The sequence below is a fragment of the Jaculus jaculus genome, chromosome 3, assembly GCF_020740685.1.
Source record: "Jaculus jaculus isolate mJacJac1 chromosome 3, mJacJac1.mat.Y.cur, whole genome shotgun sequence".
Lineage (NCBI taxonomy): Eukaryota > Metazoa > Chordata > Mammalia > Rodentia > Dipodidae > Jaculus > Jaculus jaculus.
In genome coordinates, this window is record NC_059104.1 from 121,603,671 (window position 1) to 121,626,802 (window position 23,132).

The 23,132-nt window shown below is 39.0% G+C and overlaps 1 protein-coding gene across 1 annotated transcript in view; it reads right to left on the bottom strand.

Annotated features, from left to right (window-relative positions):
• Window positions 1-23,132, bottom strand: part of LOC123459466 — a 70,442-nt gene that overhangs the window by 35,185 nt on the left and 12,125 nt on the right. Inside the window, exons 5-18 of the mRNA XM_045146087.1 lie at window positions 16,202-16,242; window positions 15,793-15,814; window positions 14,408-14,475; window positions 13,959-13,983; window positions 10,960-11,000; window positions 10,535-10,556; window positions 9,150-9,217; window positions 8,697-8,721; window positions 6,732-6,772; window positions 6,307-6,328; window positions 4,927-4,994; window positions 4,471-4,495; window positions 1,344-1,411; window positions 509-533 (exon numbers count right to left, since the gene is read on the bottom strand). Of these exons, the coding sequence (XP_045002022.1) occupies window positions 509-533; window positions 1,344-1,411; window positions 4,471-4,495; window positions 4,927-4,994; window positions 6,307-6,328; window positions 6,732-6,772; window positions 8,697-8,721; window positions 9,150-9,217; window positions 10,535-10,556; window positions 10,960-11,000; window positions 13,959-13,983; window positions 14,408-14,475; window positions 15,793-15,814; window positions 16,202-16,242 (561 nt within the window). The remainder of the gene's footprint in view (window positions 1-508; window positions 534-1,343; window positions 1,412-4,470; window positions 4,496-4,926; window positions 4,995-6,306; window positions 6,329-6,731; window positions 6,773-8,696; window positions 8,722-9,149; window positions 9,218-10,534; window positions 10,557-10,959; window positions 11,001-13,958; window positions 13,984-14,407; window positions 14,476-15,792; window positions 15,815-16,201; window positions 16,243-23,132) is intronic.

The following is a 23,132-nucleotide window of genomic DNA, read 5'->3' on the forward strand; positions in this document are numbered from 1 at the left end:
TGTGCTCTTCTTTGTCCACATACCAACTTGAGAAATAAGATTTCTCATTATGTTCCTGTAGTAGAGGTGATATGAAACCAACTCCAGGTACAAATATAAGTGTCATTGCAGGCATTAATTTATATAATGCTCACTGTAGATACATGTTTGTCATAGATTTTTTTATGGAGAAGGTGAGGGTAATTGTGATTTAAGCTTCAAATATCTTCTGAAATAAAGAAAACCCCAGGAAGAAGCAGAATCACACATATACATAAGTTCAAACTCACAAGAAACAGAAGCACAACAGACCCCTGCTTTCCATGTGTACCTGAGCCCACATAAACCTGAGCAGTGAGTACATTGCTGCTAGGAACTTGAAAAAGCTTTTCAACAAATTTTAACTGAGACTATAAGAATAATGCCAAGTTGTTTCCTGTCCTTTCAACCTGTAGAAATCTACATTATTTAAGGAAAATCTATGAAAAAGTAGCAATTTTTTCCGCAAAAAAACATGTAAAATACTAACCTTTATCAGGGTCTTCAAGGTCAATCTGAAATTATAGAACAAACACATTGTAAGAATTGATTCATAAAACTGATTGGCACATGGACTTATTTCTCATTGTGACCATTAAAAAAAATTGCCAAGCATAGGCAATGCCATAAATTTACAACCCAGGATGAGGTATACACTGGATATCCACTGAACATCTCCTGTAGGATGTCTCTCTAAGTCTTACCACCTCAAGATTTACAAAGGATACTGTGATAGTTTGATTCAGGTGTCCCCCATAAACTTAGATGTTCTGGATGCTAGGTTTCCCAGATGAGAGCAATTAGAAATTAATACCTTCTGGAGGCAGTGTAGTGTTGGGGGCAAGCTTATGGGTGTTATAGCTAGTTTCCCCATGCCAGTGTCTGGCACACTCTCCTGTTGCTGTTGTCCACCTTATGTTGGTTAGGGGTTGATGTCCACCCTCTTCTCATGTCATCATATTCCCCTGCCATCATGGAGCTTCCCCTTGAGCCTGAAAGCCAAAATAAAGCTCTTTTTCCCAGAAGCTGCTCTTGGTTGGGTGATTCCTACCGGCAATGTGAACCTGACTGCAACAGATACCAAGGAGGAGACTGCAAGCAGGTGGAGGTATAATATATAACTTATAATCTAAACATGCACTTGCAAATGTCCTTTCACGTGAGTTAACAATAATATTCTATTTTGTGATTATTCTGGAAAAAGAGCTCAAATATCAGTCAGTGTATATGATGCTAGTTGTCATGTTTTATGGCAAAACTCAACCAAAAACAGGAAATTAAGAAAGTGACATTTTTATGTTTCAGGCTAAGAAAGGTCACCTTACATTTTCCCTTCCTTCAAGGACGTTGTCCTCTTCTGCACATTCTTGCTCAAGAAGGGTAATTTCCTCAACTGAAAAAAAACAGAGTAACTGTTAGTCATTGGTGTTATGGCTAGGGTTTCACTCAGAGAGTACTGCTTAGCCAACACAGAGGCCAATGGGTATGGCTGTGGTCTAAACACCAGAACCAAGGCTCCTACAGTAACCTCCTCAAGTGATATCAGATACTAGTCAAGAAGAGAGGGCTGGAGGGATTGCTTATCAGTTAAGGCATCTGCCTGCAAAGTCAAAGGACCAGGTTCAATTCCCGAGGACCCACGTTAACCAGGCCCACAAGGGGACACACACGTCTGGAGTTCATTTGTAGTGGTTGGAGGTCCTAGCAAGCCCATTATCTCTCTCTCTCTCTCTCTCTCTCTCTCTCTCTCTCATTCTCTCTCTCTCTTTCTCTTTCTCTGTCGAATAAATAAAAATAAAAACTCAAATAGGAAGCAGAAGAGAAATAAGTGACTGTCTGAGCCCTTGGGATTCTGGTAATGACAATGGAAGACAAAAGAATAGTCTTTAAAAAGAATATTAGTCCAATAACTAGGAGGTTTCTTGGATACCTAGACACAAGAAATTCTAAAACCACAGACCATTTGAGGTTTGTTGCATGATAAGTTGTGTATAATATAAAATCATAGAAGAAATATTCTCATAGATTCCTTAAGCAAGGTCCAAGGTAATTCCAAAAATATTTTTTCAGTAGTGACATCAGAAAACATCAAAACATAAATACTTCCAAGAATTCTCCAATTCTAAACACATCTGAGGTATTCAAATGTGTTCTCAGATCCAAGACTATGTGAAGGAAGACATGAACATGAAGGTACTAGTTTAAGTCCTGAGGGTACAGAGGGAGCAGACCAGCTTTTCCATTCAACCAACTCTTGGACCATATCTCCAAGTTCATGTGAGTGCACTGTGAGAGTTGTGCCTAACCAAATTCACCATAACACAAGTCAATGCTCAAACCAAACACAACAATACTACTTGGGCACAATTGCTAAGAACAAGTAACAGAAGCATGAACATTTGTCAGTGCAAGAAGCAGGAGAAGTTGTTCACAATGAAATGACAAAACAGTAATCTCAGCATTCAACAAGTGGCAGCATGTAAATTTGAGTCCAAGTTCAGATGACCCTGAAATTCAGGAATCCCTGGGTTGGAGGAGGTCCTATCTCATAATTAAGAAAAACTACAGGTTAAGTGACTCATACTGCATAGTGACATTCAATGGCAGATTCCTGTCATTCTTCTTTCTTTACGTTTAAAAAGCCATCTAAATTACTAAGGTTCTCATGACATTTCTTGGTTTTTCAAGGTAGGGTTTCACTGTAGTCCAGGCTGACCTGGAATTCCTCTGTATTCTCAGGGTGGCCTTGATTGTATGGCGATCCTCCTACCTCTGCATCATGAGTGCTGGGAATAAAGGTGTGCACAACCACGACCGAGTTTCTCACGACATTTTAGAGCATTTCAACATCCTATGATTCATGATGTAAGTATATGCAACCATTTTTTACAGGCTACTAAAAGGTAATTCAAATATACTTGAGGGATGTGAGGGTGATCTGGTTGCAACATCTGTCAATGCTTTGATTTCTAAGGTTGATTCAGCTAATCTGGCTGGCTATTTGGGTGTGCCCATCCTCTTTAGCACTCCATGTGCATCCCTCCAGAAGCTGTGGAATGGTGGAGGAGGAGGACCTTCCCTGAATAGAGGAGGACTGGTTATTGGTCAAGGGTATAAAGTAGCTGTGCTCCCCTGCTACAACCTCCAAACAAGCTCAAAATTTAGTTGGGATTCAAATAATAAAAGCATTATTTCACATTAATAACTAGTTTCTTTCCATAGGATTAACAAAAGGTATAGCTCAATGTAAACTAGAAGCATTTCATAATACTACACATTGCCAATGTCATGTCTTTTGCATATTTCCTTGTGCACACAGAGTTGTATCCCTAGATTCACACAGTAATGGATTTTTTCGCTCTGTGAAGGTGGTACTCTTGAGATGTCAAATTAACTTCATGGTTCACATTCAGAAAACCTTCTATACAAATGGTGCCTGAAGCTAAGAAATGTGATTGAGAACAAGCAGCAACAGAAGAACAGCTGATATTAGCATTATGGAAGAGGGGAAGGAACAGTCATGAAGGGTATTAAGATCAACAGAAACAGTTGTTTGATGATGAAAACATGATCTTGATATCAAATGAATTGTTTCCCCATTTATTTCGAGGCAATGACTAAGTCTTCATAGAATTCATATTACATGCTTCATGTTCATTCTGAATGACAGTAGCTATTGAACAGGCATGTCTAGGACTTGTAAATCGTTCCATAAAAGGAAGAAGAGTACAAAGAACCATCAATTTACTGATGAAAGCTCAGTACAGTACAAAAGCCAGTACATATGTTTATGTGCAAGTTTATGGTCATTCTTTACAATTCATCCTCATGACAGTGCTCATCAGCATGGCAAACAGTTTTAGGACTACTTTCAGTGCTTCACTGTCACTTCTATATAGGTCTTCAGTACATGAATAGTTAAGAACTTCTTGTGTTCAGTTTGAAATTATCAAGTATTCTAATGTATTTAACGAATGAATTTTTCACATTAGCACCCAGTTTCTAAGACATAAGCCAAGAAAGTACAGATGTGGGTCGCACTACACTACTGATTGCTTCTATACGGAAATAACTTGAACCAATCTGAAATGGATACATTTGTGCTCATCACATGAATGGCTGTGTCCAAGTCTTTCACCACCTTCCTATTTCTTGTGAAGGTTATGTGATTACAGTGGAGGCCCTCTATGGATAGTAGGTCTAGGAACTAGAGACTAGAATACTTCAGGGGTATACTGGCAGTTTTGTTCCTCAGCTGGGATAAGCAGCAATGGCCCACAGTTCAGGACCTTGAGAACTCTTTTCAACAAGTTTTAAGTGAGACTATCAGAATAATGTTCAGTTATTTCCTGTCCTTTCAACCTGGTGAAATCTATAATCTGGGCCACTATTTAAGGAAAATCTCGGAAAAAGTGGCAAATTTTCCACAACATTGAAATGTAAAATACTAACCTTTATCAGGATTTTCAAGGTCAATCTGAAATTATACAAGCAAACACATTGTAAGAATTTGTTCATATAACTGGCTGGTACATGGACTTATTTATAATTGTGACCATTAAAAAAATTATCAAGCACACGCAATAGCATACTTTTACCACCCAGGACAAGTTATAAACTGGATATCCAGTAAACATGTCCTGGGGGATATCTCCCTAACTCTCACTACCCCAAGAGTTACAAGGGATACTAAGAAGTAAACTTCGTTTGCATGCAGGTGGAGACTTAACATATAATTTATAATGTAAACATGCACTTGCAAATGTCCTTTATTATTATTATTTCAGAAAAGAGATGAAATGTCAATCAGTATATGTAACACTGTCATGTTTTATGGCAAAACTCAACCACAAACACTAATTAAGGAAGTGACATTTTTATATTTCATGCTAAGGAAGGGCACCTTACATTTTCCCTTCCTTCCAGGACTTTGTCCTCTTCCATAAGTTCTTGCTCAAGAAGGGTAACATCCTCAACTGAAAAACAGAGAGTAACTATTAGTCATTGGTGTTTTGGCTAGGATTTCACCCACAGAGCACCGCTTACCCAACACAAGGCCTCATATGTATGGCTGTGCCCTATACACCAGAACCAAGCCTCCTACAGCAGTCTCATGCAGCGAAATTAGACTCTAGTCAAGAAACAGAAGAGAACTGAGTGACTGTCGGAGCAATTGGCATTCTGATGACAACAGAAGACCAAAGAAATGGGTCCTTAAGAGGATCGTTACTCCTATAACTCAGAGTGATTTCTTAGAAACCTAGACACATCAAATGCTAACAGCACAATGAATCTGAGTTTTGTTGCATGATAAGTGGCATATAATACAAAATCTTGGAAGCAATATTCTCATCGATTCTTACGCTGTGATCCATGGTATTTCCAAAAAGTATTTTTTCATTAGTGACCTCAGAGAACATCAAAACAAATACTGCCACGAATTCTCTCATTCTAAACATATTTTAGGTACTTCAGTGTGTTCTTTAATCCAAGACAATCTGAAGGAAGACATGAACATGAAGGTACTAGTGTAAGTCCTGAGGGCACAGAGGGAGAGGACCAGCTTTTCCATTCAACCAACTCTTAGACCATATCTCCAAGTTCATGTGAGAGCTGTGCCCCACCACATTATCCGTAACAGAAGTCAATATTCAAACCAAACGTAACACTACTACTTGGGCACTATTGCTAAGAACAGGTAACAGAAGCATGGACATTTGTCAGTACAAGAAGCATGAGAAGTGATTCACAATGAAAGTTCAACTTTAAATATCACCAAGAAGCAAGGCACAGTGTAACTCACAGACAGAACAGCTTATAATTGTCCCCTTGAGAAGGAAAACATAGGACCCTCAGCATAGAAGTCCTATTCTTTCTGGCACCTTTATAAAGACCTCAGAGTACTGAGCATAAAGTAAAATTTGACTGTTCTTAGGGGCCAATTTCATTAGATCTGACCAGTAATGATGTCTGCTACCTAATTTCATCTTCATTCCCCAAGCTTGTTATACTTAGTTGCTACCATTCGTATATAATTAACATATGAGTGCACATAAGAAAATAAGGTCATTCACCCATTCACGCATCCACTAGATACAGTCACATTAACTCATACACAATGGGCCTCAGGTTTCTATACACTTCCCATACAGCCTTCATGGAAAACTCACATCATCTTAATCATACCCTACACTCATGCCTCATTCCTACAGGGACACAGGTTCAGAGGGTTATGAACTGAAACCCAAAGATATGTCCTCAATAAAGAAATAACCTTAAAATACATACCTGGTGATTTAGTATAGGAGTCCTGCAATTATAGAAGAGAAAACATTGTGAGAAGCAGGTAACACCAAGGGCAAGGTTTTCTTTGTATTACTTTGGAAATGCAAGAACACTGAGTCAAGTCAAATTTGTCACAATCCAACAAAGTTTTCCCAAAGGACAACATCAGAACTGTCAACAACATTTCATGCACAAGTAGATTGATACTTTGAAGTATGCAAGCCTCAGTATAAGAAGATAAGTCATTTGAATTGGAAGTTGTTCCAGCATTTGGGAGTCACATAAACTACCCATGGCAGCGATGAACTGATTGTTAGGAGTTTCTTTCTGAACTCCACCATACCCAGAAGCATGTGTGTAGAAGAATTCTGCGCATTGAAATAACATAAAATGATGAGTCTAAGTAAGTCATAAAAAGATTCTCTTACATCATTGAATTGTTGTTCCTCCAAGTTTGTTGTGAGGGAACCTGACAGGAAAGAAGACAACTGTCAGCAAGATGTTAACTAGGAGTTATAAGTCTTAGGGGAGCTCTGCCTGTCATCACGGCTATATTCCAGGGAATGGTTAGATAGTGTGGCCCAAGATGTGTTGGCTCATCCTTCTGGCTAGAAGAAAGATGGTAAAGGAGCAGAAAGATAAGATATATAGAAAGCCTTGTCTTTGCAAATACAGTCACTACATATCATACACAATAATCAAGCTCTGCTGAATATTGCAGCACAAGCCAGTAATCTCAACATTCGACAAGTGGCAGCATGTGAATTTGAGTCCAAGCTCAGGTACACCCTGAAATTCAGGAATCTGTGAGTTAGAGGAGGTCTTGTCTAATAATTACAAAAACCTACAGATGAGATGACTCATACTGCATAGTGACATTCCATGGCAGATTCCTGTCATTCTTCCTTCTTTATGTTTGAAAAGCCTCCTCAATTACTAAGACCTCAACACTTTTGTTTTCCTTTTTATTTTTCAAGGTAGGGTTTCACTGTAGTCCCGGCTGACCTGGAATTCACTCTGTATTCTCAGGATGGCCTCGAACTCATGGCGATCCTCCTACCTCTGCCTCCTGAGTGCTGGGATTAAAGGTGTGCGCAATCACACCCAGATTTCTCATGACATTTTAAAGAGCATTTCAACATCCTGTGATTCATGATGTAGGTATATGCTACCACTTTTTACAGGCTACTAAAAGATGATTCAAATACACTTGAGGGAGGTGAGGGTGATCTGGTTGCAACTTCTGTCAATGCTTTGATCGCTAAGGTTGATTCAGCTAATCTGGCTGGCTATTTGGGTGTGCCCATCATCCTTCAGCACTCCATGTGCATCCCTCCAGAAGCTGTGGACATGGTGGAGTAGGAGGACCTTCCCTGAATAGAGGAGGACTGGTCTTTGGTCAAGGGTATACAAGTAGCTGTGCTCCCCTGCTACAACCTCTAAACAATCTTTCAAATATAGTTGGGATACTAATATAGAAACTGCATTATGGCACATTTAGAACTAGTTTCTTTTTATGGGATTAACACGTATTTAGCTCAATGTAAAGTAGAAGCATTTCATAATACTACACATTGCCAATGTCATGTCTTTTGCATATTTCCTTGTGAACACAGTGGTGAATCCAGAGATTCAAACAGTAATGGCTTTTTTTCACTCTGTGAAGTTCTTACTCTTGAGATGTCAAAGTAACCTCATGGTTCACATTCAGAAAACCTTCTATACCAATGGTGCATGAAGCTAAGAAATGTGATTGAGAACAGGCAGCAGCAGACGAATAGCTGATGTTAGTATTATGGAAAAGAAGAAGGAACATTCATGAAGGCTATTAAGATAAGCAGAAACAGTTGTTTGATGTTGAAAACATGATCTTTAAATCAAATGAATTGTTTTTCCATTTATTTCGAGGGAATGACTAAATCTTTGCTGAATTCATTTTACATGCCCCATGTTCATTCTTTATGACATAGTAGCTATTGAACAGTCATGTCCAGATCATGTAAATGGTTCCATGAAAGGAAGCACTCACTGTGCAAAGAACCATCAATTTAATGATGAAAGGTTTGGTTTGAAGGTTATGTGATTAAGGTTGTGTTCAGTGTGATGGTTATGTGATGACAGTGGAGCCCCTCTATGGATGGGAGATCTAGGAACTAGAGCCTAGAAGACTTCAGGGGTATACAGGTAGTTTTGTTCATCTGCTGGGATAAGTAGCAATGGCCCACAGTTCAGGAACTTGAGAAATCATTTCAACAAATTTTAAGTGAGACTATCAGGATAATGTTATTTCCTGTCCTTTCAACCAGGTGAAATCTATAATCAAGACCACTGTTTAAGAAAAATCTAGGAAAAAGTGGCAAATTTTCCATAACATAGAAATGTAAAATACTAACCTTTTTCAGGATTTTCAAGGTCAATCTGAAATTATACAAGCAAACACATTGTAAGAATTGATTCATATAACTGGCTGGTATATGGACTTATTTCTAATTGTGATCATTAAAAAAATTGTTAAGCATAGAGCAATAGCATAGGTTACTACCCAGGATGAGGTATACACTGGATATCCAGTACATATGTCCTGGGGGATATCTCTCTAACTCTCACCACCCCAAGAGTTACAAGGGATACCAAGAAGGAAATTCTGTTTGCAAGCAGGTGGAGATCTAATATATAATATATAATCTAAACATGCACTTGCAAATGTCTTTTATTATTTCAGAAAATAGATCAAATGTCATTCAGTATATGTAACACTAGTTGTCATGTTTTATGGGAAAACTCAAAAAAACAGGGAATTAATAAATTGACATTTTTATATTTCATGCTAAGAATGGTAACCTTACATTTTCCCTTCCTTCAAGGACTTTGTCCTCTTCCTTAAGTTCTTGCTTATGAAGGGTAACTTCCTCAACTGAAAAATAGAGAGTAACTGTTAGTCATTGGTGTTTTGGCAAGGGTTTCACCAGGAGAGCACCGCTTACCCAACACAAGGCCTAATGTGTATGTCTGTGCTCTAAACACGAGAACTGAGCCTCCTACAGCAGTCTACTGAAGTGAAATCAGACTCTAGTCAAGAAGCAGAAGAGAACTGAGTGACTGTTGGAGCACTTGGCATTCTGATGACAACCGAAGACAAAAGAAATGGGTCCTTAAAAGGAACATTAGTCCTATAACTCAGAGTGATTTCTTAGAACCTAGACATGTCAAATTCTAACAGCACAATGAATTTGAGTTTTGTTGCATGATAAGTGGCATATAATACAAAATCTTAGAAGAAATATTCTCATAGATTCTTACACAGTGATCCAAGGTAATTCCAAAACATATTTTTCAGTGGTGACATCAGAAAACATCAAAACAAATACTGCCAAGAATTCTCCCATTCTAAACATATCTTAGGTACTTCAATGTGTTCTTTAATCCAAGACAATTTGAAGGAAGGTATGTACATGAAGGTACTAATTTAAGTCCTGAGGGGACAGAGGGAGAGGACCAGCTTTTCCATTCAACCAACTCTGAGACCATATCTCCAAGTTAAAGTGAGTGCCCTGTGACAGCTATGCCCCACCACATTATCTGTATCAGAAGTTAATTTTCTAACCAAACATAACACTTTACTTGGGCACTATTGCTAAGAACAGGTAACAGAAGCATGGAAATTTGTCAGTTCAAGAAGTATAAGAAATGTTTCACAATGAAATTTCAACTTTAAATATTACCAAGAATCAAGGCACAGTGTAAGTCACAGACAGAAGAGCTTATAATTGTCCTCTTGAGAAGGTAAACATAGGAACCTGCACATGTACATCCTCTTATTCATAGTACCTTTCCAAGGCTCTCAGAGTACTGTGCATAAGGTAAAATTTGACTGTTTTGGGGGGCCTATTTCATTACATCTGACCATTAATGATGTCTGCTACCTACTTGATCTTCACTACCCAAGCTTGTTATACTGAGGTGCTCCCATTGAACTATAATAAAATATGAATGTACATTAGACAGTTAAGTGGTTCACCCATTCATGCATCCACTAGATACAGTCACATTAACTCATACATAATGAGCCTCAGGTTTCTATACACTTTCCATACAGCCTTCATGGAAAACTCATGTCATCTTAATCATACCCTACACTCAACACTCATACTTACAAGGGACAGATTCAGAGAGTTATGTACTGAAACCCAAAGATATGTCCTCAATAAAGAAATAACCTTAAAATACATACCTGGTGATTCAGTATAGGAGTCCTGCAATTATAGAAGAGAAAACATTGTGAGAAGCAGGTAACACCAAGGGCAAGGTTTTCTTTATATTACTTTGGAAATGCAAGAACACTGAGTCAAGTCAAATTTGTCACAATCCAACAAATTTTTCCCAAAGGACAACATCAGAACTGTCAAAAACATTTCATGCACAAGTAGATTGATACTTTGAAGTATGCAAGCCTCAGTATAAGAAGATAAGTCATTTGAATTGGAAATTGTTCCAGCATTTGAGAGTCACATAAACTACCCATGGCAGTGATGAACTGATTGTTAGGAGTTTCTTTCTGAACTCCACCATACCCACACACATGTATACAGAAGAATTCTGCACATTGAAATAACATAAAGTGATGAGTCTAGATAATTGACAAAAAGATTCTCTTACATCATTGAATTGTTGTTCCTCCAAGTTTGTTGTGAGGGAACCTGACAGGAAAGAAGACAACTGTCAGCAAGATGTTAACTAGGAGTTATAAGTCTTAAGGGAGTTCTGCCTGTCATCAAGGCTATATTCCAGGGAATGGTTAGATAGTGTGGCCCAAGATGTGGCTGGTTCATCCTTCTGGCTAGTAGAAGGATTGTAAAGGAGCAGAAAGAAAAGATACATAGAAGCCTTGTCTTTGCAAATACAGTCAGTGCATATCATACACAATAACCAAGTTCTGCTGACTATTGCAGCACAAGCCAGTAATCTCAGCATTCGACAAGTGGCAGCATGTGAAATTCAGGAATTCCTGAAATTCAGGAATCCGTGAGTTAGAGGAGGTTCTGTCTCATAATTAAAAAAAACTACAGGTGAGATGACTCATACTGCATAGTGAGATTCAATGGCAGATTCCTGTCATTCTTCATCCTTTATTTTTAGAAAGCCATCTCAATTACTATGGTTCTCATGACTTTTTATTTTTTTTTTTAAGGCAGGGTTTTACTGTAGTCCAGGCTGATCTGGAATTCACTCTGTATTCTCAGGGTGGCCTCAAACTCATGGCGATCCTCCTACTTGTGCTTCCCGAGTTCTGGGATTAAAGGCGTGCGCAACCATGCCCGGATTTCTCATGACATTTTTTAAAGAGCATTTCAACATACTGTGATTCATGATGTAGGTATATGCTACCACTTTTTACAGGCTACTAAAAGATTATTCAAATACACTTGAGGGTTGTGAGAACGATCTGGTTGCAACATCTGTCACCACATTGATCTCTAGGGTTGATTCACTGATCTGGCTGGCTATTTGGGTGTGCCCATCCTCCTTCAGCACTCCATGTGCATCCCTCCAGAAGCTGTGGACATGGTGGAGTAGGAGGACCTTCCCTGAAGAGAGGAGGACTGGTCTTTGGTCTAGGGTATACCAGTAGCTGTGCTCCCCTGCTACAACCTCTAAACAAGCTTTCAAGTAAATTTGAGATTCTAATATAGAAAATGCATTATGTCACATTTATAACTAGTTTCTTTTTATGGGATTTACAAGTATTTAGATCAATGTAAAATAGAAGTATTTCATAATACTACACATTGCCAATGTCATGTCTTTTGCATATTTCCTTGTGCACACAGTGCTGTATCACTAGGTTCACACAGTAATGGCTTTTTTTCACTCTGTGAAGGTCTTACTCTTGAGATGTCAAAGTAACCTCATGGTTCACATTCAGAAAGCCTTCTATACCAATGGTGCCTGAAGCTAAGAAATGTGATTGAGAACAGGTAGCAGCAGCAGAACAGGTGATGTTAGCATTATGGAAGAGAGGAAGGAACATTCATGAAGGGTATTAAGATCAACAGAAACAGTTGTTTGATGATGAAAAAATGATCTTGATATCAAATGAATTGTTTTTCCATTTATTTCGAGGCAATGACTAAGTCTTCACAGAATTCATTTTACTTGCCCCATGTTCATTCTGTATGGCATAGTGGCTATTGAACAGTACATGTCTAGATCATGTAAAAGGTTCCATAAAAGGAAGTACAGTGCATAGAACCAATTTACTGATGAAAGCTCAGTACAGTGAGGAAGCCAGTACGTATGCTTATGTGCAAGTTTATGCTCAGTCTTTACAATACATACACCCAAGTGTTCCTTTTCCCTACATCTGGAAGTAAGTAAAGCTTGTGGCTCTCCTATTCATGACTAAAAGTGAAGTCACACTGGCTCACACAAAGTCAGCCTCAGCTTTCCCGTGGTTCACAGATGTCCTAGATGACAGCAAAGAACAATTGAACCTTAGTCAGATGAATATGGTCATTTCATCTCACGTGAAACATATCTTCCTAGTATGTGAATGGATAGACAAAATGAAGCCATAAGGTAGAATGGGAATCTTTGGATATTGTCTAATTTCCCAAGTAATTCACATGAGCTGTTAAACCTATATAAAAAACTAACTATATAATATGACGTTGTGGCAAGGTGGCCAAAGCTATCAGTTTCTCCTATGCTGCCACTACAGTGTCCCATTCTGTACAACACTTTGGACTTTTAAAGGAATTTTTTTCTTCTGTTCCACAGTCCTCTATTATGATAACTAGTGACTTTGAGGTCAGAAAATAAAATAATACATATGAAAGAGCTGAACATTTTCAAAGACAACTCATTGAACATGTTTACTTACATCCTTGTATTGCTGTGTTCTGTGTTTCTACTGAACTAGTGGCTACACACTATCAGTCACCATTGACATTGTTCATTATGGGGGAGTGCCACTGACTGGGTCCTGATGGTCTTAATGTTAATACACATGAGAGTGCTCATCAGCATGGCAAACAGTCTTAGTACTACTTTCAGTGCCTCAGTGTGTGTTCTCTAAGGTCTTCAGTAGGTGAATAGTTAAGAATTTCTTGTGTTCAATTTGAAATTATCAAGTATTCTAAGGTATTTTATGAATTTTCACCTTAGTATCCAATTTCTAAGACATAAACCAAGAAAGTACAGATGTGGGTCACACTATACTACTGATTGCTTCTATAACGAAATAAATGGAACTGATCTGAAATGGATATATTTGTGCTTATCACATGAATGACTGTGTCTAAGTTTTTCACCAATTTCCTATTTTTTTGTGAAGGTTATGTGATGACAGTGCAGCCCTTATATGGATGGTAGATCTAGGAACTAGAGACTGGTGTACTTCAGGAGTCCACAGGCAGTTTTGTTCCTCTGCTCACCTCTCAGTATTTTCTACATGACAATCTGGGATAAGCAGCAATGGACCTCAGTTCAGGAACTTGAAAAACCTTTTCAACAAGTTTTACCTGAGACTTTCTGAATAATACCAAGTTATTTCCTGTCCTTTCATCCTGGAGAAATTTATAATCATGACCACTATTTAAGGAAAATCCAGGAAAACATGGCAAATTTTCCACAAGGAAGAAAGGTAAAACACTAACCTTTATCAGGATCTTCAAGGTCAATCTGAAATATAAAAACACATTGTAAGAATTTATTCATATAACTGACTGGCACATGGAGTTATTTCTCATTGGGACCATTTAAAAAATTGTCAAGCATAGGCAATAGGTTACCACCCAGGATGAGGTATACACTGGTATCCAGTAAACATGTCCTAGGGGATATCTCCCTAACTCTCACTACCCCATGAGTTACAAGGGATACCAAGAAGGAAATTTTGTATGCAATCAGGTGGAGACCTAAAATATAATATATAATCTAAACATGTACTTGCAAACGTCCTTTATTATTATTATGTCATATAATAGATTAAATATCAATCAGTACATGTAACGCTAGTTGTCATGTTTTATGGCAAAACTCAACCAAAAAGAGGAAATTAAGAAAGCAACAGTTTTATATTTCAGGCTAAGAAAGGTCACCTTACATTTTCCCTTCCTTCAAGGACTTTTTCCTCTTCCATAAGTTCTTGCTTAGGAAGGGTAACTTCTTCAACTGAAAAACAGAGAGTAACTGTTATTCATTGGTGTTGTGGCTAGGGTTTCGCCGAGAGAGCACTGCTTAGCCAACACAAGGGCCAATGTGTTTGGCTGTGCTCTGAACACCAGAACCAAGCCTCCTACAGCTGTCTCCCCAAGTGAAATTAGACACTAACCAAGAAGCAGAAGAGAACTGAGTGACTGTCTAAGCACTTGGCATTCTGATAATAATGGAAGACAAAAGAAAAGGGTCTTTAAAAGGAACATTAGTCCTATAACTCAGAATAATTTTTGGACCCCTAGACACATGAAATTTTAAAAGCACAATCCATTTGAGTTGCATTGCATGATAAGTGGCGTATAATACAAAATCTTGGAAGCAATATTCTCATAGATTCTTGCACAGTGATCCAAGGTAATTCCAAAGATTACTTTTTCAGTAGTGACATCGGAGAACATCAAAACAAATACTGCCAAGAATTCTCCCATTCTAAACATATTTTAGGTACTTCAATGTGTTCTTTAATCCAAGACAGTTTGAAGGAAGACATGAACATGAAGGTACTAGTGTGAGTCCTGAGGGCACAGAGGGAGAGGACCAGCTTTTCCATTCAACCAACTCTTAGACCATATCTCCAAGTTCATGTGAGTGCCCTGTGAGAGCTGTGCCTCATCACATTTCCCATACAGAAGCCAATGTTCAAACCAAACATAAGAGTACTGCTTGGGCACAATTGCTAAGAACAGGTGACAGATGCATTGGCATTTGTCAGCACAAGAAGCATGAGAAGTGATTCACAATGAAAGTTCAACTTTAAATATCACCAAGAATTAAGGCACAGTGTAACTCACAGACAGAAGAGCTTATAATTGTCCCCATGAGAAGGAAAACATAGGAACCTCAACATGTACATCCTGTTCTTCATGGTGCCTTTTCAAGGACCTCAGAGTACTGAGCATAAGGTAAAATTTGACTGTTCCTAGGGGCCAATTTCATTAGATCTGACCAGTAACGATATCTGCTATCTAACCTGATCTTCACTACCCAAGCTTCTTATACTTAGGTGCTCCCATTGACCTATAATAAACATATGAGTGTACATAGTTAAGTGGCTCACTCATTCACGCATCCACTAGATACAGTCACATTAACTCATACATAATGAGCCTCAGGTTTCCATACATTTTCCATACAGCCTTCATAGAAAACTCATTTTATCTTACTCACACCCTACACCCAACTCTCATTCCTACAAGGGACACAGATTCAGAGGTTTAAGAACTGAAACCCAGAGATATTTCCTCAGTAAAGGAATAGCTTTAGAATACATACCTGGGGAAAATATATGGGTGTCCTGCAATTATAGAAAACACTGTGAGAAACAGGTAGTACAATAGGCAAGGTTTTCTTTGTTTTACTTTGGAAATGCAGGAACACTGAGTCAAGTCAAACTTGTCACAATCCAAGAAAATTTTCACAAAGGACAACATCAGAACTGTCAATATCATTTCATGTACAAATACATTTACACTCTGAAGTACACAATCCTTAGTATAAGAATGTAAATGATTTGCATTGGAAATTGTTCTACCATTTGGGAGTCACATTAGCTATTTGTTTGTTTGTGATTAATTGATTGTTAGGAAATTCTTATTCAACTCCACCACACCCAGAAACATGTCTGCACACTGAAAGAATATAAAGTGATGATTCTACATAAGTCACAAAAAGATTCTCTTACATAATCCAATGGTCCTTTTCCCGATGTTGTTGGGAGTGAACCTGAGAAGAAAGAACACAGCTGTCAGCATGTTGTCATATAGGTGGTGTAATCCCTTGGGGAACTTTATGTTATTAAGAAGACTATATGCAGATGAGTGATTAGCAACTGTGGACTGAGCTGTGACAGGCTCACCCTCCTGGGTAATAGAAGAGTGGGAAAGGAGAAGAATGGAATGGCACATAGAACTCTTGTCTTTGCTAATACAGTCATCATCAATAAGGCACAGATATCAAGCTCTGTTCAATGTCATAGGATATGCCAGTAATCTCAGTACTCAGGAAGTGTAGGTAAGTGAATTTGAGTCCAATATCAGGTACATATTGATATTCAGTAATCTCTGGGCTACAGGAGATCCTGTCTCCTAATTAAGATATATTGAAACTGAGATGACACACTACACATTGACATTAAATGCAAGACACCTGTCATTCTCCCTTCATGTTTGGAAAGCCATCTGAATTATGAAGGTCCTCATAACATTTTCAAGACCATTTCAATATATGGGGATCCATGATGCTGGTATTTGCTGCTATCTTTTACCGGATAATGAAATTTTATAGTTTGGAATCTGTTGTAAAAAATCCATTATGTCACATTTATAACTAGTTTCTCGCCTTATCATTACTAAAGAGATATAGCTCAATCTAAAGTATAAGCATTATATAATAGTACACAATTGAAATTTCACCTCCTTTTTCATAACTCTTTGAGCATAATATGTTGTTTCCCTGTGATCAGGCAGTCATAGAATGTTTTAATATTCTCTGTGAAGGAGGTACTCTTAAGATCTAGCAGTAACCTCATGGTTCAAGTTCACAGAGCCTTCCATACCAATGGTACCTAAAGCTAAGAAACATGACTGAGAACAGGCAGCAGAAGAAGGAGAAGCACTGATAATGGCATCATGGAAGAAAGGAGGAAACATTCATAAAAGATATTAAGATGAACAGGAGCAGTTATTTGCTGATCAAAACATGCTCTTTAAACCTAATAAATTGTGTTTTCCCATTTGTTTCTATACAATGATACAAAATGATCATTGTCTTCACAGAATTCAGTTTTCATGCCTCATGTTCACTCTCTGTTACTTATCAACTGTTAAAAAAAAAAAAGCATGTCTAGATCATGAAAATGGTTGCACAAAAAGGAGGACAGAGCAAAGGACCATCCGTTTTCTGATGAAAGCTCAGGACAGTGAGGAAACAGGTATGTATGCTTGTGTGAGTTTATGTTCAATCTTTAGAAAACACACACCCAAGTGTTCTCTTTCACTAATATCTGGAAGACATCTGCAGAGTTCGTGGCTCACCTATTCCTGACTACATCAATGAAGCTACAGTGGCTCACACAAGCCCAACCTCAGCTTTCCTCTGGCTCACAGATTTCCTAGATGGCACCAAAGTACAATTGAATCTTGGACAGATGGATATGGTCATTTCATCCCATATGAAACAGAATATCTTCCTAAATGGTGAAAGGGTGGATATTCAAAGTCTTTCACCCCCTTCCTATTTCTCATGTAGCTTATGTGATGACAGCGGAGCCTCTCTAAGAATGGGTAGGTCTGTGAACTAGGGGCTTGAGTACTCCAGGAGTCCAGTGTTGTCTCTCTGCTTTCTACATATTGTCTGCTAGACAATATGGGAGAAACTGAAATAGACCACATTTCTGGATTCAAGTTCTTTTTTGTCCACATACAAGTTTGGGAGCTAAGATTTCTCATTTTGATCCTGCATTAGAGGTGATACACCAACCCTGTGTATAAATGTAGCATCATTGCACACATTAATTTACATAATGGTCATGTAATGTACATGTTTATTATAGATATTTTAAGGAAGAGGATGAGTTAATTGTGATTTAAGTTTCAAATATCTTCTGAGGAAACATAACCTCACATTTATTAAAGTTCACAAAATGAAGAAGCACACCAGACCATAGCACTGAGCCCACATAAACCTGAGCAATGAGTGAAATTGTTTACATGAATTAGAGAATAAAACAAGTTTTTAATGAAACAATCAGCATTATTTTGAAGTTGTTTCCTGCTCTTTCAACCTGTAAAAATCTATAACCATTGTCACTATTCAAAGAAAATTCAGTAAGGAAATACAATTTTCCATACATATTAATAAGAGAATAATTACTGAGACTTCCGGACAAGATGGCAACTGTCTAACTGTGCTTCACATCCCCAGGAAAGAAAGGCAAGGCATTAGGGTTCACTGGGTCTTTTAGGGGAGAGCAATCTCTAACAGATTGCCAGTGGGAGGGCATAGAGGGGGGTAAAAGGAAATCACTGACTTCCTCACTTGCGGGTAGCTCACCAGTCCCCCAACCACTCCAAGCAGCCTCTGTACCCACAGTCCCAGCTTCAGGATACTCCTGCACTTACTGTAGGAAAGGGGACCCAGGCCAACATAGTTCCACTTGTCTCACTGCACAGGTTGATCATCCCTGCCCACATGTGACCTTGGGCAGGCTCCACCTGCTGGCCCACTGGAGTTCAGACTCCATTTGCCTGTTTGTGCAAGCTTATCCTTCTCTCTCTGCCCATTTGCCCACTTACGACTCTGGCCACCGCCCATTCGCAAGCGAGCTCAGGCCCATTCCACCTGCCCATGCAAGCTCAGGCTCACTCTGCCTGTCTCCCTGCACCAGCTCAGGTGCCAGTCCATCCCTGCCTGCTGTGCCTGAAAGCCAGTGTCCTGTTGCAGGCGAGCTCAGACTGCTTCTGGTTCCCAGTGTCCCACCACCTGCAAGTAGTTTAGGCTGCTTTGGTGCTTGGTGCTTCAGCGTCCCTCCTAGCACGGCGCAGGCAGCTTTGGTGCATCACCTCATGAGAGTTCAGGAAACTTTGGTGCCCCTGTCATGCAGGAGCCCAGGCTGCTTTAGCATTGTGCCAAGTCAGAGCTCAGACTGCATGGCATCCGCCTCAGGCTGCTTCAGCTTCCCACTATACTTGAGCTCAGGCTGACCCACCCACCTACATGTTAGCTCAAGACCACTCAGCCCATCTGCTTGCCTGCCTGCTAGCCAAGGCCAGCTCCCCCTAGAGGCAACAATTCCCCCACCAATGGAGACCACAATCCTACTCTCCCTGCCCATCCACTGTGATGGACAGACCACAGCACAAAAGAAATAACATGAAAAACCAAATGCAAGAAAATCCAGTTAGATCACCCAGTTCTACAATGAACATCTCTAATCAAAACATAGAAGAGTCATTAGGATCAGAACACCAAAATGAAGCCATGATCAAATGCAACCCTGACCAAGCTACTGATAGAACTTGCAGAAAAGCAACAAAGAACTGATAATCATGTGGATGCTCCAACACTAGACTAGACCTAATAGAAAATAAAATAGAAGGAATTCAAAGACAGTTAAGAGATATGAAGGAGAGTGGGGGAAAAAAGAGGACCTCAAAAATCAGCTGGCGATGCTAAATGATGACATAAAGAAAGGCAAGGATGAGTTACAAGAAGCATCAAGAAAAGCAGAAAATGATGTGAAAAGGGAGATTAACAGAGGGATGGAAACTATACATAGAAAAGTAGTAGAAAATGCAAATCTAATTGAACAAGTCCAAAACTCTCTAGAAGCTCTCAAGAATAGAGTCAGCCACTTCAAACTGTTTCTTCCATCTTGTCTTCCAGATTGGAGTTTCTATCCACCACCCAAATCAATAACCTAACCATCCACCTAAAGGCATTGGAAAAGCAAGAAAAATCCAACCCAAAAAGCTCCAGAAGGAAAGAAATAATAAAGATCAGAGCAGAAATTAAAGAATTAGAAACCAAGGAAACAATTAAGACAATTGAAAAAACCAAGAGCTGGTTCTTTGAAAAAATAAACAAGATTGACAAACCCCTGGCCAATTTGATCATGCAAAAAAAAGAGATGCTTCAAATTAACAAAATTCAAAATGACAACAGACATACGTGAAATTGGGAGAATCATCAGGACTTATTTTAAAAGCCTCTACTCCACAAAACTGGATAATGTGGAGTAGATGGTTAAATTCCTGGACACATACCATCTATCAAAGCTAAACCCAGAGCAGCTTAATCTCCTAAACAAACCTGTCATACTCATTGAGATTGAAAAAGTAACAATAAAAAAACCTCCCCAAAAAGAAAAGTCCAGGACCAGGAGGCTTCTCAGCTGAATTCTATCAAACCTTCATGGAAGCACTCAAACCAATCTTACTCAAATTGTGCCACACAATTGGAGAACAGATACAGCTACCCATCTCCTTCTATGAAGCTAGTATCACCCTAATTACAAAACAAGCCAAGAGATGCCACAAGAAAAAAAAAAAAAAAAAACAAACAAAAAACTACTGGCCTATTTCCCTGATGAACTTAGATGCAAAGATCCTGAACAAAATCCTCGCAAACCAAATCCAACAACACATCAAAAGGATTATACACCTTGATCAAGTGGGATTGATCGCAGGGTGATTCAACATATGGAAATCCCAGTAGCACAGGATCTTAAACAGTCACTCAACCAATGGAATCACATGAAGCTGAAGAGTTTCTTTACAGACAAGCATACAATAAGCAAAGCCAATAGATTACCCACAGAATGGGAGAAAATACTTGCTGATTATCCAACCGACAGAGGCATATTCTTTAGAATCTACAAAGAACTCAAAAACCTAAACAATAAAAAGTCAAACAACCCACTCACAAAATGGGGCAAAAAGCTGGACAGGCAGTTCACAGAGGAAGAAATAACAAATGGCAAACACACACTTAAGAAAATGTTCATCATCCTAATCATCAGAGAAATGCAAATTAAAACTATGAGATTCCACTTTACCCCAGTAAGGATAGGAAACATCAAAAATCAAATGAAAATAAATGTTGGTGAGGATGTGGAGAATTAGGAACCCTCATCCACTGTTGGTGGGAATGTAAGATGGTGCAACCACTTTGGAAAGCAGTATGGAGACTCATGAAAAGGCTGACTATAAAGTTACAAACAGACACAGTTATTCCCTTACTGGGCATGTACCCTAAAACCTTTAAACCACAGTCCAGAGATATTTGCTCAGCCGTGTTTATACTGGCTCAATTCTTTAATAGCTAAGAGCTGGAATCAACCCAGATGTCCATCACTAGAAGAATGGGTAACTAAGATATGGTATATCTACACAATGGAATTGTACACAGCAGCAAGAAAAAAATGACACAATGAAATTTGAGGAAAAATGGTTGAACCTAAAACAGATCATTCTCAGTGAATTTTCCCAATCACAGAAAAAAAATCACTGCATAGTTTCACTCATCTACAGCACCTAACCTGAATCTACCCAAGATGCCTTACATACCCAGCAAGCATCTCAAGGACTAGACAATAGGGTGGATGGGAAGGGAGGAGGGCAAGAGAAGGGGTGGGAGACACAAATCTAGACCCAAACAGCAATTATACCATAAAATTCTACATTCTAAAAGGCAGAACAAATGGTTAACCCTTCACCAGGAATATAAGAGGGAATACCTGAATCACAAGACACTAGAGAGGGTATGATGAAGACTGACCTTAATCTTCTACAGCCTCTCTCTCCTTCTCTCTCCCTCTCTCTCCCTCTCTGTCTCTCTCTGTCTTCTAAGTCTTTTATATTAGTTCTATGTTTCTTCCTTTTCTTAGTGTGCACTGACCTGTAACTCCCAGTACCAGCATGTGGCTATCATCCACAATGAGCTTTCGACAGAGAGACCTACAAGGTTTCCTAAAAGAAAGACAGATTTCTGCCAGAGTACTTGATGACCCACAAAAAGTTAGTGGTAAGACTACTGCTATAGACACCATATGTGGTTGACCTGTAAAATGGAATGGCATGGCTGGAAGCTGGAAGAGAGTCAGTCCCCAGTCAGTGTGTCTAGTGCCAGAAGGTGCTACATGGATGACTGGGAAAAATATGTGCAAGCAACTCATGGTCTAACCTTCTTAGCAGCAAATAGCCTGTCATGATGCTCACACAAGTGCAATAGTGGCACACAGCCATGGTGGGAAACCAACTGCTCTTGATTTGGCTAACTGATCCCCTCAGGACCCATGGCTGGAACTGGGAAACAAGTTAGAAACATATCCAAACATGATCCCACTCTCCATTATCAAGCTACCAACAATCGTGGGCTACAAGAGGGCCTACACCTATTAAATTCTCTATAAAAAAAAATAAAGGTTATCCCATTTGTCTGGTGCTAACTTTAAGCTCTGTTGGAGAATTTGCTTCTCTTTTTCAGATAGACACAGATCCTAAGGACAGAACCACCCCATTATACCTCAAAAGGGCTCCAGCTGAAACTAAGAATAATTGGTGAAACAAGAAAGGGTGCTGTTTTCTTGGTGAACTGGGTACCAGCACAAGGGTAAAGGAGATCAACACAGAAATCTGATTGCTTTCTTCTACTAAATCAGAGACCCAGAGGCCCCCAACACCTCATCACTGAAGCAGACCAAAAATGAACCCAACATGATGCAGGGAGATTTTGTGGAAGAGGGGGCGGAAAGAATGTCAAAGCCACACATTGGGTCATGATATGCAGAGACACTTCTCTTACCCATCACTGTGGGCTAACTCCACAACACATGACCCATATACCTCAACAAGGAGGGGTCAAGGGGAAGCGGTAGGACATGGATGAGCCTAACAATGGTAATAACTTGACTGTATTCACTGAGTACAAAACTAATTTAAAAAATTAATTAAAAAAATTTTAAAGAAGAATGAATTTATAAGTCATCACTCAAGGCAAGTGAAAATATCACCCTAGTATACCTCTCTATTTTCCTTACCCATTTCTTTCTTTCTTGTTATTTTGTCAATTACAAAAAATTCTCCTCAACTTCTGAGAATGCTATTCACTCTGCA